A 13122-nucleotide genomic window follows, 5' to 3' on the forward strand; every position below is an offset into this window, starting at 1 on the left:
GACACAGATTATTAGAAATGGGTTAAAAGAATGTGAGAGTTAGCCAATAAGAGGCTACATATAATGGGCCAGGCAGTGTTTAAATGAATACAGTTTCTGTGTAATTATTTTGGTAAAGCTAGCCGGGAGCCAGGAAGCGGGAAGTGGCCTGCTGCTCCTCAACAACAAGCTGTATTCTAAAAGTTCCCATTTGCCCACATGGTACTGGCTTATTTTAAGAATGATTGCCCATTCAATTTACTGAACTCAAGATGTAAGCTATTAAATTGCAACAGTAAAATAAATCCCAAAGGAAATAATTTTAAATATTTAAAAGATTGCTGGGGAGCTGGGGAGGTGGCTCAGAGGTTAAGAGCACTGACTGCTCTTCTAGAGGACCCGGGTTCAATCCCCAGCACCTCTACATGGCAGCTCACACCTGTCTGTAACTCCAGTTCCAGGGTTTCTGACACCCTCACACAGACACACATGCAGGTAAAACACCAATGATCATAAAATAAAAATAAATTTAAAAAAAAAAAGATTGCTGGGCCTGATGGTGCATACTTTTAATCCCAGCACTCAGGAGGCAGAGGCAGGCAGATCTCTGTGAGTTCAAGGCCAGCCTGGTCTACAGAGTGAGTTCCAAGACAACCAAGGCCACACAGAGAAACACTGTCTCAAAAAGCAAACAAAAATGTCAGTTTAAGCCTGACACAGTGGCACACATCTGTAATGCCAACACCAGGGAAGTAGAAGCAGGGGGACTGCTGCAAATTCAAGGCCAGCACAGTCTACATATCATGCTTGAAGGCTGCATGAGAGATTGGGGGGGGGCATTAAAATAACTGCACTAAAAAGTTAAAATTCATTATTTGACTTTTAGAAGCAGAACACTTGTGCACCTGAAGTAGTTCAATTTTATTATGCAGGAAAAAAATAATATTTAAGGCCAAGGAGGTAACAGATTGAATCTTAATATCCACAATTTTTGAACTCTCAGTCTGTTTAATTCATTTCAGATGGCATAGTTTGTCATCAGCAAATGAAGTCTACATTCTTAGGAGAATTAAGAAGCCTTTACCAATCTGACAGGCTGAAGTTCAATGAATATTAACTCACTCTAGTTAAACAGACCACTTGATAAAATCAGAAACAGCAACAATCTTCATCCTCTGAGTCCCAAGCTTCTGTATTTTCCACTGCTCCCCAAAGAGAGTGGAAGAGAGAAGCCCACGGCACCATAATGCAAAATATTACAGTTCCAAACTCTAATTACTTCCTATCACTACCCTGAAAAATTCCCAGAGATCAAATGATTTCTTATAAATCAGAAAGTTTCCACTCCATTTCTTGTTTTTATATTTTTATTTTATGTGCATAGTTATTTTGCCTGCATGTGTATCTATGTGAAGGTGTCAGAACGCCTGGGGCTCCTATTACAGACAGGTGTGAACTGCGACTGCTTGCTAGAAATTAAATGGGGAAAGGGGGAAGTCTCTGCAACAGCAGCCAGTGCTCTTAACAGCCCTCTCTCCAAACCTTTCCAAAAAATAAAATTACCATCAAGTTAGCCCTGGGGTACTGGTGAGATGACTCAAAGAGTAAAATAAATGTGCTTACTACCAAGTATGATAGCTTCAGTTTGATCTCCAGGATGCCTGTATGGTGTAGAAGGAGTGAAGCAAGTTTTGCAAGCTGTCCTCGTATGTCCACATGTGTGCTGTGCAAGCTGTCCTCTTATGTACACATGGGTGCTGTGACATATACATAACACACGCATACACACACACACACACACACACACACACACACACACACACAAATGAACAAATAAACATAAAAAAACAAAACTACATTCAGCCCTGGAAAATAACCAAATACTTGTATCCCAAGTGTGTTCTGAGAATATAAATAATTCTAAACAAATTAAGAACCTACAAAGGTAAAGACACTTTAAAAATGGTGATGATAAGAAGCATGAACATCTAAACTTTGCTGTATACAGTTACTTATGACACTATCTTCTCCACTTACTTAAACTCCACCTTATCTGGCTATATCCCACAAGTTCATTTACATACTAACTGGTTAAAAACCAGAACTCATTTCTCAGAAGGAAAAACGTTTTAAAGGTAATATGAGAACTTGACTATTTCACAAAACCTGTTTATTCTAAAAATACAACATATAGAGCAAGCTGGTAAAACTGTTGGTGTTCCTAGTTCATCTAATGCATAACTGAATCACTATAACCCTACTTCTGCACATAATATTGTGGGGACATACTTAAGAACATGGGTAAAGACATGGTGGTCTATGACAGCGGTTCTCAACCTGTGAGTTTAGACTCTGTTGGGGGGTTATCAAATGACCCTTTCACAGACGTCACCTAAGACCATCAGAAAACACAGATATTTACACTATGATTCTTAACAGTTGCAAAATTATAGTTATACAGTAGCAATTAAAATAATTTTGTCACTAGCTGGGTAGTGGTGGCGCACGCCTTTAATTCCAGAACTCAGGAGGCAGAGGCAGGTGGGTCTCTGTGAGTTCACGGCCAGCCTGGTCTACAGAGCAAGTTCCAGAACTGGCTCCATAGCTGCTAGAAAACACTGTCTTGAAAAAAAAAAAAAAAAAACAACAGAAAAAAAAAGAAAGAAAAGAACTTTATGGTGTTGCACAATATTAGTTTACACTGTGAAGATGTATCTTTGCCAAGGTGCCTTCTAATTGATTTAATAAAGAGCTGAACAGTCAATAGCTAGGCAGGAGAGGAAACAGGGGACTTCCAGAAACAGAGAACTCTGGGAAGAGAAAAGGCAGAGAGTCACTGGCAAGCACAAAGCAAGCAGAACAAGCAGTACAGATAGATGAGGTATCAAGCCCCGCAACGAAGTATAGATTTAAAAATATGCGTTAAGTTACAAGAACTAGTTAGGAACAAACCTAACCTAAGGTCGAGCTTTCATAATTAATAAGTCTCAATGTCATTATTTGTTACCCTTCTAGATATAGGTGATGTCTGACAATAAATAAGAAAATGCTGTCCCATCGTAAAAAACAAGATGGATCAATGTGAAAATGGGGGGGACAGGATTTCACATGTATCTCAAGCTATCCAGAATCTCAGACAGCCCCAACCACACCAATTAGAGCAAAAGATAAATAGAAAAGGTAAGAACACACACTACACCACAAAGAGCAACACAAAATCAGTAAAACCTAAAGACCCTACAATAGCAAGACCTGAACAATCAAATATGGATGAATCAGAAGAAAATGACCTACAAAATAACTTCAAGCGAATGTTTGAAATTCTTAAAGATGAAATGAGAAATTCCCTTAAAGAAATTGAGGAAAAGACAAACAAAAAATTGGAAGATATCAGCAAATCACTTAAAGAAAACCAAGAAAAAGAAATCAAACATATTAAAGAAATTATTCAAGACTTGAAAACTGAAATAGAAGCAATGAAGAAAATGCAAGCCAAAGGAATTATAGAAACAGAAATCACGAGAAAAAGATCAGGAACCACAAATGCAAGCATGAACAGCAGAACACAAGAGATGGAAGAATCTCAAGCACTGAAAGATACAATAGAGGAAATAGACTCATCAATTAAAGAAAACATTAAATCTAACAAAAGCTTAACCTAAATTATCCAGAAAATATGGGACACCATTAAAAGGCCAAATCTTAGAATAATAGATATAGAAGGAGAAGTTTAACTCAAAGGCATAAAAAATTTATTTAACAAAATCATAGAAGAAAACTTTCCCTACCTAAAGGAAGATATGCCTATGAAGATATAAGAAGCTTACAGAAAATCAAATAGACTGGATCCAAAAAAAGTCCTCTCGTCACATAATAATCAAAACACTAAATATACAGAGTAAAGAAAGAATATTAAGAGCTGCAAAGGAAAAAGATCAAGTAACATATAAAGGTAGACCTATCAGAATTACACATGGAGACGACGAGGTCATAGTCAAGCATTATGCAGACATTAAGAGACTATGGAAGCCAGCCCAGACTACTATACCCAGCAAAACTGTCAATCATCATAGGAGGACAAACCAACATATTCCATGACAAATCTAGATTTCACCAATACCTAGCCACACACCCAGTCATACACAAAATTCTAGAAGGAAAACTCCAACCCAAGGAAGATGGCTACACCAACAAAAACACACACAATTGATGATCTCATAACAGCAAATCCCAAAGAAGAAAAAAATGCACAAATTAACATCACCAACAATGAAAGCTAAATTAACAGGAGATAGCAATCACTGGTCATTAATATCCCTTAATGTAAATGGACTCAACTCACCCCATAAAAAGGCACAGGCTAACAGATTGAATATGAAAACATCCTTCCTCTGCATACAAGAAACGTATCTCAACCACAAAGACAGACATGGCCTCAGAGTAAAGGGTTTGGAAAAAATATACCTATCAAATGAACCTAAGAAACAAGCTGATGTCGCTATCTTAATATCTAACAAAATAGACTTCAAACTAAAATCAATCAAAAGAGACAAAGAAGGACATTTCATACTAGTCACAAGAAAAACCCATCAAGAGAAATTCTCAATACTGAACATCTATGCCCCAAATACAAGGGCACCCTCATATGTCAAAGAAACACTTCTAAAGCTTAAATCATACATTAAACCCAACACACTAATACTGGGAGACTTCAACACTCCCCTCTCACCACTGGACAGGTCAATCAGACAAAAAATGAACAGAGATATAAGAGAACTAACAGATGTTATGACTCAAATGGACTTAACAAACATCTACAGAATATTCCATCCAAACAGAAAAGAATATACCTTCTTCTCAGCACCTCATGGAACCTTCTCAAAAATTGACCACATACTCAGAAACAAAACAAACCTCAACAAATACAAAAAAAAAAAAAACTGGAATAACCCAATATACCTTCTCAGATCACCATGGAATAAAACTAGAAATCAACAGAAATACTAATTCCAGAAAACCCACAAACACATGGAAATTAAATAATGGCTCACCTGAATCATTAATGGGTCAAGGAAGAAATAAAGGGAGAAATTAAAGACTTTCTAAAATTCAATTAAAATGACCACACAACATACCCAAATTTATGGGACACAATGAAAGCAGTGTTAAAAGGCAAGAACATAGCACTAAACGCCTACATAAAGAAGCTGGAAAAATCCCACACTAGTGAATTAACAGAACATTTGAAAACTTTAGAACAAGAAGAAGCAAACTCACCCAAGAGAACTAGACTGCAGGAAATAAAGTGAGAACTGAAATCAGCAAAATAGAAACAAAGAAAGCAATACAAAGAATCAATGAGACAAAGAGCTGGTTCTTTGAGAAAAATCAACATAGACAAACATTTATCCAAACTAACCAAAAGGCAGAGAGAGAATATCCACATTAACAAAATCAGAAATGAAAAGGGGATACAACAACAGACACAGAGGATCATCAAGTCATATTTTGAAAATGTGTACTCCAAAAAATTGGAAAACTTAAAGGAAATGGACAACTTTCTGGATAAATATCACTTACCAAAATTAAATCAACACTGGATAAGCAAATTAAACAGACCTATAACTGCTGAAGAAATAGAAACAGTCATCAAATGTCTTCAAATCAAAAAAAGCCCAGGACCAGAAGGTTTCAGCACAGAATTCTATTAGACTTTCAAAGAAAAACTAATACCAATACTCCTCAAATTATTCCACACAATAGAAACAGAAGAAACATTGCCAAACTCTTTTTATGAGGCTACAATTACCCTGATACCCAAACCACAGAAAGACATTACTAAGAAAGAGAATTACAGACCAATCTCCTCATGAACATTGATACAAAAATAATAAATAAAATACTAGTAAATCAAATCCAAGAATACATCAAAACCATCATCCACCATGATCAAGTTGGCTTCATCCCAGAGATGCAGGGATGGTCCAACACAAAAATCTGTCAACCTAATCCATCATATAAACAAGCTGAAAAATAAAAACCACCATGATTTTCTTATTAGATGCCAAAAAAGCTTTTGACAAAATACAACATCCCTTCATGATAAAAGTCTTGGAGAGAGCAGGGATACAAGAAATGTACCTAAACATAATCAAGGCAATACACAGTAAGCCAGCAACCAATATCAAACTAAATGGAGAGAAATTCCCAGCAATTCCACTGAAATCAAGAACAAGACAAGGTTGCCTACTCTCTCCATATCTATTCAATATAGTTCTTAAGGTCCTAGCTAGAGCAATAAGACACAAAAAGGAGATCAAGGGGATACAAATTGGAAAAGAAGTCAAACTCTCACTGTTTGCTGATGTTATGATAGTTTACATAAGCGATCCCAAAAATTCTACCAAGGAACTTCTACAACTCATAAACACTTTCAGCAATGTGGCAGGATACAAGATTAACTCAAAAAATCAGTAGCTCTCCTGTACACAGATGATAAAAGGGCTGGGGAAGAAATCAGAGAATTAACACCCTTCACAATAGCCACAAATAGCATAAAATATCTCAGAGTAACTCTAACCAAACAAATGGAAGACTTGTATGACAAGAACTTTAAATCTTTGAAGAAAGAAATTAAAGAAGACACCAGAAACTGGAAAGATCTCCCATGCTCTTGGGTAGTCAGAATTAACAGTAAAAATGGCAATTTTACTAAAAGCCATCTACAGATTTAACGCAATGCCCATCAAAATCCCAGCAAAATTCTTCAAAGGCCTCGAAAGAACAGTACTCAACTTCATATGGAAAAGCAAAAAGCCTAGGATAGCCGAAACAATCCTGTACAATAGAAGAACTTCTGGAGGCATCACAATCCCTGACTTCAAACTCTACTACAGATTATAGTACTGAAAACAGCCTGGTATTGGCATAAGGACAGACAGAAGGACCAATGGAACCGAACAGAAGACCCGGATATCAATCCTCACATCTACAAACACCAGATTTTTAATGAAGAAACAAAAAATATCAAATGGAAAAAAGAAAGCATATTTAACAAATGGTGCTGGCATAACTGGATATCAACATGTAGAAGAATGAAAATAGACCCATATCTATCACCATGCACAAAATTCAAATGGATCAAAGACCTCAACATAAAGCCAGCCACACTCAACCTTAGAGAAGAAAAAGTATACACCCAAAGGACGCTCAATCGTGCCACAAGGACATGTGCTCAACTATGTTCATAGCAGCTTTGCTGGTCACAGCCAGAACCTGGAAACAACCTAAATGTCCCTCGATTGAAGAGTGGATAAGGAAAATGTGGTACATTTACACAGTGGAGTACTACACAGCAGAAAAAAAAACCCGAAAGCTTGAAATCTGCAGGAAAAGGGATGGAGCTAGAAAACATTATTTTGAGTGAAGGAACACAGACACAGAAAGACAATTATCACATGTACTCACTCATACGTGGTTTTTAAACATAAAGCAAAGAAAAGCAGCACACCAATCACAATCCCAGAGAACTTAGACAACAATGAGGACACTAAGAGACTTACATAGATATAATCTACATAGGAAGTAGAACGTAGAAAAAGACAAGATCTCCTGAGTAAATTGGGAGCATGGGGACCTTGGGGGAGGGTTGAGGTGGGGAGAGGAGAGGCAGGGAGGGGAGCAGGGAACAATGTATAGCTCAATAAATATTTTTTTTAAAAAAAAGAATAAGGCCTTCCTCAAAAGAATTATTCAACTATATTATGTTGCTGAGCTGTAGTGGCGCCTTTATTTTTTTTAAGATTTATTTATTTATTATGTATACAACATTCTGCCTCCATGTATGCCTGCACACCAGAGGAGGGCACCAGATCTCATTACAGATGGCTGTGAGCCACCATGTGGCTGCTGGGAATTGAACTCAGGACCTCTGAAAGAGCAGCTCATGCTCTTAACCACTGAGCCATCTCTCCAGCCCTGTAGTGGCACCTTTAATAACAGTACTTCAGAGGTAGAAGGAGACAGATCTCTAAGTTCAAGGCCAGCCTGGTCTACAGAATGAGTTCCAGGACAGTCAGGGCTACACAGAGAAACCCTGCCTCAAAAAAACAAAAATAAAAAAGAAAGGAAAACCATTGAATTCTTTGCCTGGCAGTGATGCTGCACATCTTTAACCACAGTACTTGGACGGCAGAAACAGGATGATCTCTGTGTATTTAAGGTCAGACTGGTCTACAGACAGAGTTCTAGGGCAGTAAGGGCTATACAGAGACAGTAACAAGAAGACCCCTAGGGCTGGCAGCTCAATCTGACTAACCAACCAGTGAGTTCCACATTCAGTGAGCAACCCTGTCTCAAAAAGCAATGAACTGTCTAAGGAGGAAACACCAACATCTGACCTCCACACGCTTGTACACCAGACAAAATCTACCCCTTGTGCAAAAAGTGCAAAAAACTAAATGTTGGCGGAGGCTGCTAGTTCATTTCCCAGCATCCAGACCCGAAATAAGCACACAGAAACTGTATTAATTAAAACACTGCTTGGCCTATTAGCTTATGCATATTTCTAGCTAGATCTTTTATCTTAAATTAACCCATTTCTATTAGCGTCTGGCTTCTATCTCCTGCAGCAACTACATGGCTTCTCTTCAACTCCAAATACTCTCTCCTCCTCTCTCTGCTTGGAATTTCCACCTTGCCCTATCTGCACTACAATAGGTCCAAAGCAGCTTCTTTATTAACCAATGGTATTCATAGCATGCAGAGGGGAATCCCACATCAACTAAATATAGTTTATTGTTATATTATTTAAGGGGAAAAAGAGATTTGTATTTTCAGTATATTCACATCTGTGTTTGCAACTGCAAAAATATACAACATATGTCCTTTTCAGAAAAAAAAAAAACTAGCCCAAACAAAATACTATTTTCAGCTGGGTATTGGTGACACAAGCCTGAAATCCCAGCACTTGTGGAGGCTGAGGCAGGAAGATCGAAAATGCAGAGTCAGCCTCATCAATACACTAAGTCCAAGACAGTGGACTGCATGAGACCATCTCTTTAAAAGTTTAACAAAGTTTATAAAGTGCTTGTTCAAGATTGAGTTGGTTTATGCTAACTCCTTCCTGCTGGTAGTAGAAACTATTCATCCACTTCAAGATTAGCCTCTGCCAAACTCACTGTTTTAGTAGTATCTTATTTAAAAATTCTGAAGCATAATACAATTTCAATTATAACTTTCTAAATGACTACATAATCAAGAACATATCCATGCCGGGCAGTGGAAGCTCATGATTTTATGAAGACAGAGACAGGCAGAACTCTGAGTTTGAGACTAGCCTGGTCTACAGAGCTAGTTCCAGGACAGCTGTGGTTACACAGAGAAACCCTATCTCAAAAGAAAACAACAACAACAACAAAAAAAAAAAACAAGAATAGATCTAAGTGAAAATAGATTAAAATAAATCGTATTTATTTTGTGAGAGCAACTCTTCTGTTTGTCACATAAAAAAAATTACAGAGTAAACCATTAAGATCACTAACTCTCGGGTTAAATGTATAGAATTTCAACATCATGTTACTAAGACAGGATTCTAATCAAAGAAAAAGAATGGCGTTAGCTGTCTTCCCTCTGGAAAAAGTCTCACAACACACACACACACACACCACGAAATCAACAGCTCTATTGCTACAAGCATATATAATTAAGCAATTTGGGCGAAAATGCATTTTTCACAGTCCCAAATGGAATTTATAAACTGAAGTCATAAATCATTCTCATTCTGTGTCACCGGTGGGAAGGAAAAAGACAAGTTCAACAAAGCGAAGGCACCAAGGGACGGGCCCCTGGCAACTCCACACCAGATGGCAAGGCAAGCCTCCCATCAGACAGTTATAACTCGATGGCTGATTAATGTCAATGCTTATTAGACAGGCTCTCCGGCCCCCTGCCCCAAAGCGAAGGAAATCTGTTGTCTGCGATGCTTTTCATCTAGGAAACTTGATGTCCTTCCTAGGAAACTAGTTTGTGTCTACCGGGTTTGGAACCTCAAATTCCCCGTGGCCCGGCACTGCAGGACAGGCGTCCCGCGTCTGGCCTCGCCCCTTCCTCCCACGCTCGTTGCCCCGGCCCTGAGATCCGACTTACCGGTCGGCGCGCTGTCCAGGATGCGCAGGTCGTAGGCCCCAGAGCAGCGGTAGTTGGCGGCTGTGCCGTTGTCCCACACCACCACGACCTCCTCCGGGCTCTCGAAGCTCCGCACAGTGCCCACATGGCCCTCGCCGCCGTCCTGCTTGCCCCACTTCCAGTCTGGGCCGCGCACTACGCGGGCGCCGACCCCCTCCACCATCACCCGGTTGTTGCGGGAGTTACTCATCGGGGCCCGGGCTGTGGGCGCAGCCGCCGGCGGGGGAGCCGTGAGGGAGCCGGGCCCGGGCCGCACCCTGGGCACCGGCGGGGGCAGCAGCGAGCCCCGCGGCCCGTGAGGGCGACTCAAAGGCGGGGCGGCGCGGTCCCCGAAGAGCCCTTCGCCCGGGCCGGGCCGTCGCGGCCTGCGCTCCCACTGGAGTCCCGCCCGCGACGGCTCGCAGGCGGCGGCTCGCAGGCCGAGGGCGGGCGGTCGTGGGCGGGGACTCTGCCGCTTGCCCCGGGCTCCCCGGCCGGGCTACAACGTCGGCCGCCAGCAAACCTCGCTCTCCCCCGGCCGGGAGCGCGGAGGGCCGGGGGAGGCTCGCCCGGGCGCGGCGGCGAGCGCGGCGGGAGGCCAGGCAAGCTGCCGGCCCTCAGCGGCCCCCGGCCGCTCGCTCAGGCCTGGGCGCCCGGGAGCCGGGTCCGCGGTGGGCAGCGGCGCTAGCGGCCGGCCAGAGGCCGGCACCCGGGCCCCGGGGCCCGCTTCCCTTAGCCCCCGCGCACGCCGCCGCGCTCCGCCCCGCCACCGAGTCCCCGCCGGGCGAGAGCGGCTCCACATCCGGGTACCGCCGCGTCCGGGCCCGAGTGGCGCCTCGTGAGGGACTGCGAGGTGCTCCTCGGCCAGGACCAGGATAGAGGGCTTGGGGCAGTCGCGCGATCCAAGAAAGAAAGAGGAGGAAACGGCTCCCTAAGCGGTCCTGGGGCGCAGAGGGAGTGCGCATGCGCGCGACCGGGCCCTGGGAGACCGAACGCCCCGCTTCCCATTGGCTGCGTGGACGAAGGCCTGGAAGTGGGGCTGAGGGAAGTGTGGGGCGGCTGCGCGCCCGCTGCGGCTCCGCTCAGGTGAGTGCTGGTGTTCTCAAGTACGCTGGGTTTGAATTGAGGATTGCATACTGTTTGGGGCTTCCTTTTTAAAGGGAGCGAGAGTAGGGCTGATGACAACGTAGATTAAAAGTGATGAATAGTCCCTGTACAAATTACAATCATCTTAAACCATAGTCGGTGACTGTGGGGTGTTTTTAAGTCTTTGGAATGTTGTGCTTGCCTTCCTGCAGAGTCCACTCTGAATACGATTGTATTTATTATGACATGTATTTAAATTGGCTTTTGGAAGGTGTTATACGGATTGAACATAGGCTCTTTCTCATACTAAGCACATTATGTTCTACCACTAAATTACAGTTACACCCAGCCTCTGGACTTTTAGTGCCTTACCTTCGAGGATTTTGTTTGAAAGAGAATTCTCTATGTAGTCCAGTCTGGCCTGGGCCTGGAGACTCGCTGCCTCCACTCTCAAACTGCACCACCACACCCAGGAAATTACAGAAATTTTTAATAGCACTTTATTTTCCAATTTCATTTCCCACACCTGTAACTCAGCATTTGGGAGACTGTAGGCAACAGAGGGTAAATCGTTGGCCAGTCTAGGCTACTTACTGAGACTATGTCTAAAAAAACAAGCAGATAAAACCAAGAATTTTACTTTACCTTAAATGAATAGCTGCACTTTCTTAAACTGGGAAGGCGTTTAAGAGGTAATCTAAGCTAGTGGTTCTCTTTGAAGGAGAGTGGCTGTTTACAACAGCATCTAATGAGGCCCAGGATGGCCTCAGAAGTCCCTAAAGATAGGTAATATAGCCACATTGTTCATGTTACTGTTGGGTCCAGGTGGCTTGCGCAAAGATGAGACCACCACCAAGTCGAATAAACCAGAAACAAACTTTATTCCAGAAACCAGATCCCAAGAAAGCCAGAAGCAAACTTAAAAATAAAAAAAATAAAAAACAAAAAAACACCGCGGGGCACAGAAGCTTATCAGCTTGCTGAGACCACAGCCAGAGATGGTGTTTGTTAGGCTGTAGCAAAAGAGTTTCTGAACCCACTTTTTATAGTAGGGGCACCAGGCATTAGATCTGAACAAAGAAATTTTTATGATCTTGCCCCAACCCGCGGATCAATCAATGTAGACCTAAGGAGGGTGGTGAGGTCTAACATTCATGGGTAACTAGGCAGCTATCATGAAATATGTTTTAGATTACAGTGAAAGTCATCAATTGCAAGAAAACAGGTGTCTTTAGCAATTAGAAAAGGGACTGCTAGTAATAGCAGAGGGTTAATAAATCAGAATAATTGGTTCTTAGGCTGGAAACTGAGAAGATAGCAGAAAACTTGCCACACTATCTCAAGGTAAAACTCAGATACATACTGCCATACTTTACAACCTCTATTATTAGAGCTTATTAGTCAAACCCGTGTTTTTACCTTGTCCACCATGTCTCCTGGTACCTCCAGGCATGTATACTGGAGCCCCATGCCTCGCCTTTAATGGTGCCAGTTTCCCATAATGGAGACAGTGCCTAACCCAGAGGTCAGTATCTCTGTCTTCTAAAGGTTGACTCAGTTCATATCTGTCGTTCATCAAGGATGGCCAGGACACTACTCTCAGTTTACAGAGAGAAGCTCCAGCCTTGTAAATAGAACAGCCAGTTGTAAAATGAAATGACCTAGGCTGATGGAGGCTTCTTAAATATCTGAGAAAATAGCTCACTGTGAATAATTGATCCTTGATCTGCTGAGAAAGCTGCTGACAGTCTGTTCTCATTCCCCTAGACTTATAACTTTATAATTCTTTATCTCTACATTCTTATTTCTGAAATCTATATTTTTATTTTCTTATTCTTGGATTCTTCAGTTACCCCATAAAATAGACATTATAAAAAGAATTTTTTAATCTTT

The 13122-nt window shown here is 41.6% G+C and overlaps 1 protein-coding gene across 1 annotated transcript in view; it reads right to left on the minus strand.

Moving 5' to 3' along the window:
* Nucleotides 1-10505, minus strand: part of Mib1 (MIB E3 ubiquitin protein ligase 1) — a 108647-nt gene extending 98142 nt beyond the window's left edge. The window contains exon 1 of the mRNA XM_048447978.3: nt 10126-10505. Within this exon, the coding sequence (XP_048303935.1) occupies nt 10126-10354 (229 nt within the window). The 5' untranslated portion in view covers nt 10355-10505. The remainder of the gene's footprint in view (nt 1-10125) is intronic.
* Nucleotides 10506-13122: the final 2617 nt, after the last annotated feature.

Source organism: Myodes glareolus, chromosome 13 (assembly GCF_982192425.1).
Source record: "Myodes glareolus chromosome 13, mMyoGla1.1, whole genome shotgun sequence".
NCBI classification, from domain to species: domain Eukaryota; kingdom Metazoa; phylum Chordata; class Mammalia; order Rodentia; family Cricetidae; genus Myodes; species Myodes glareolus.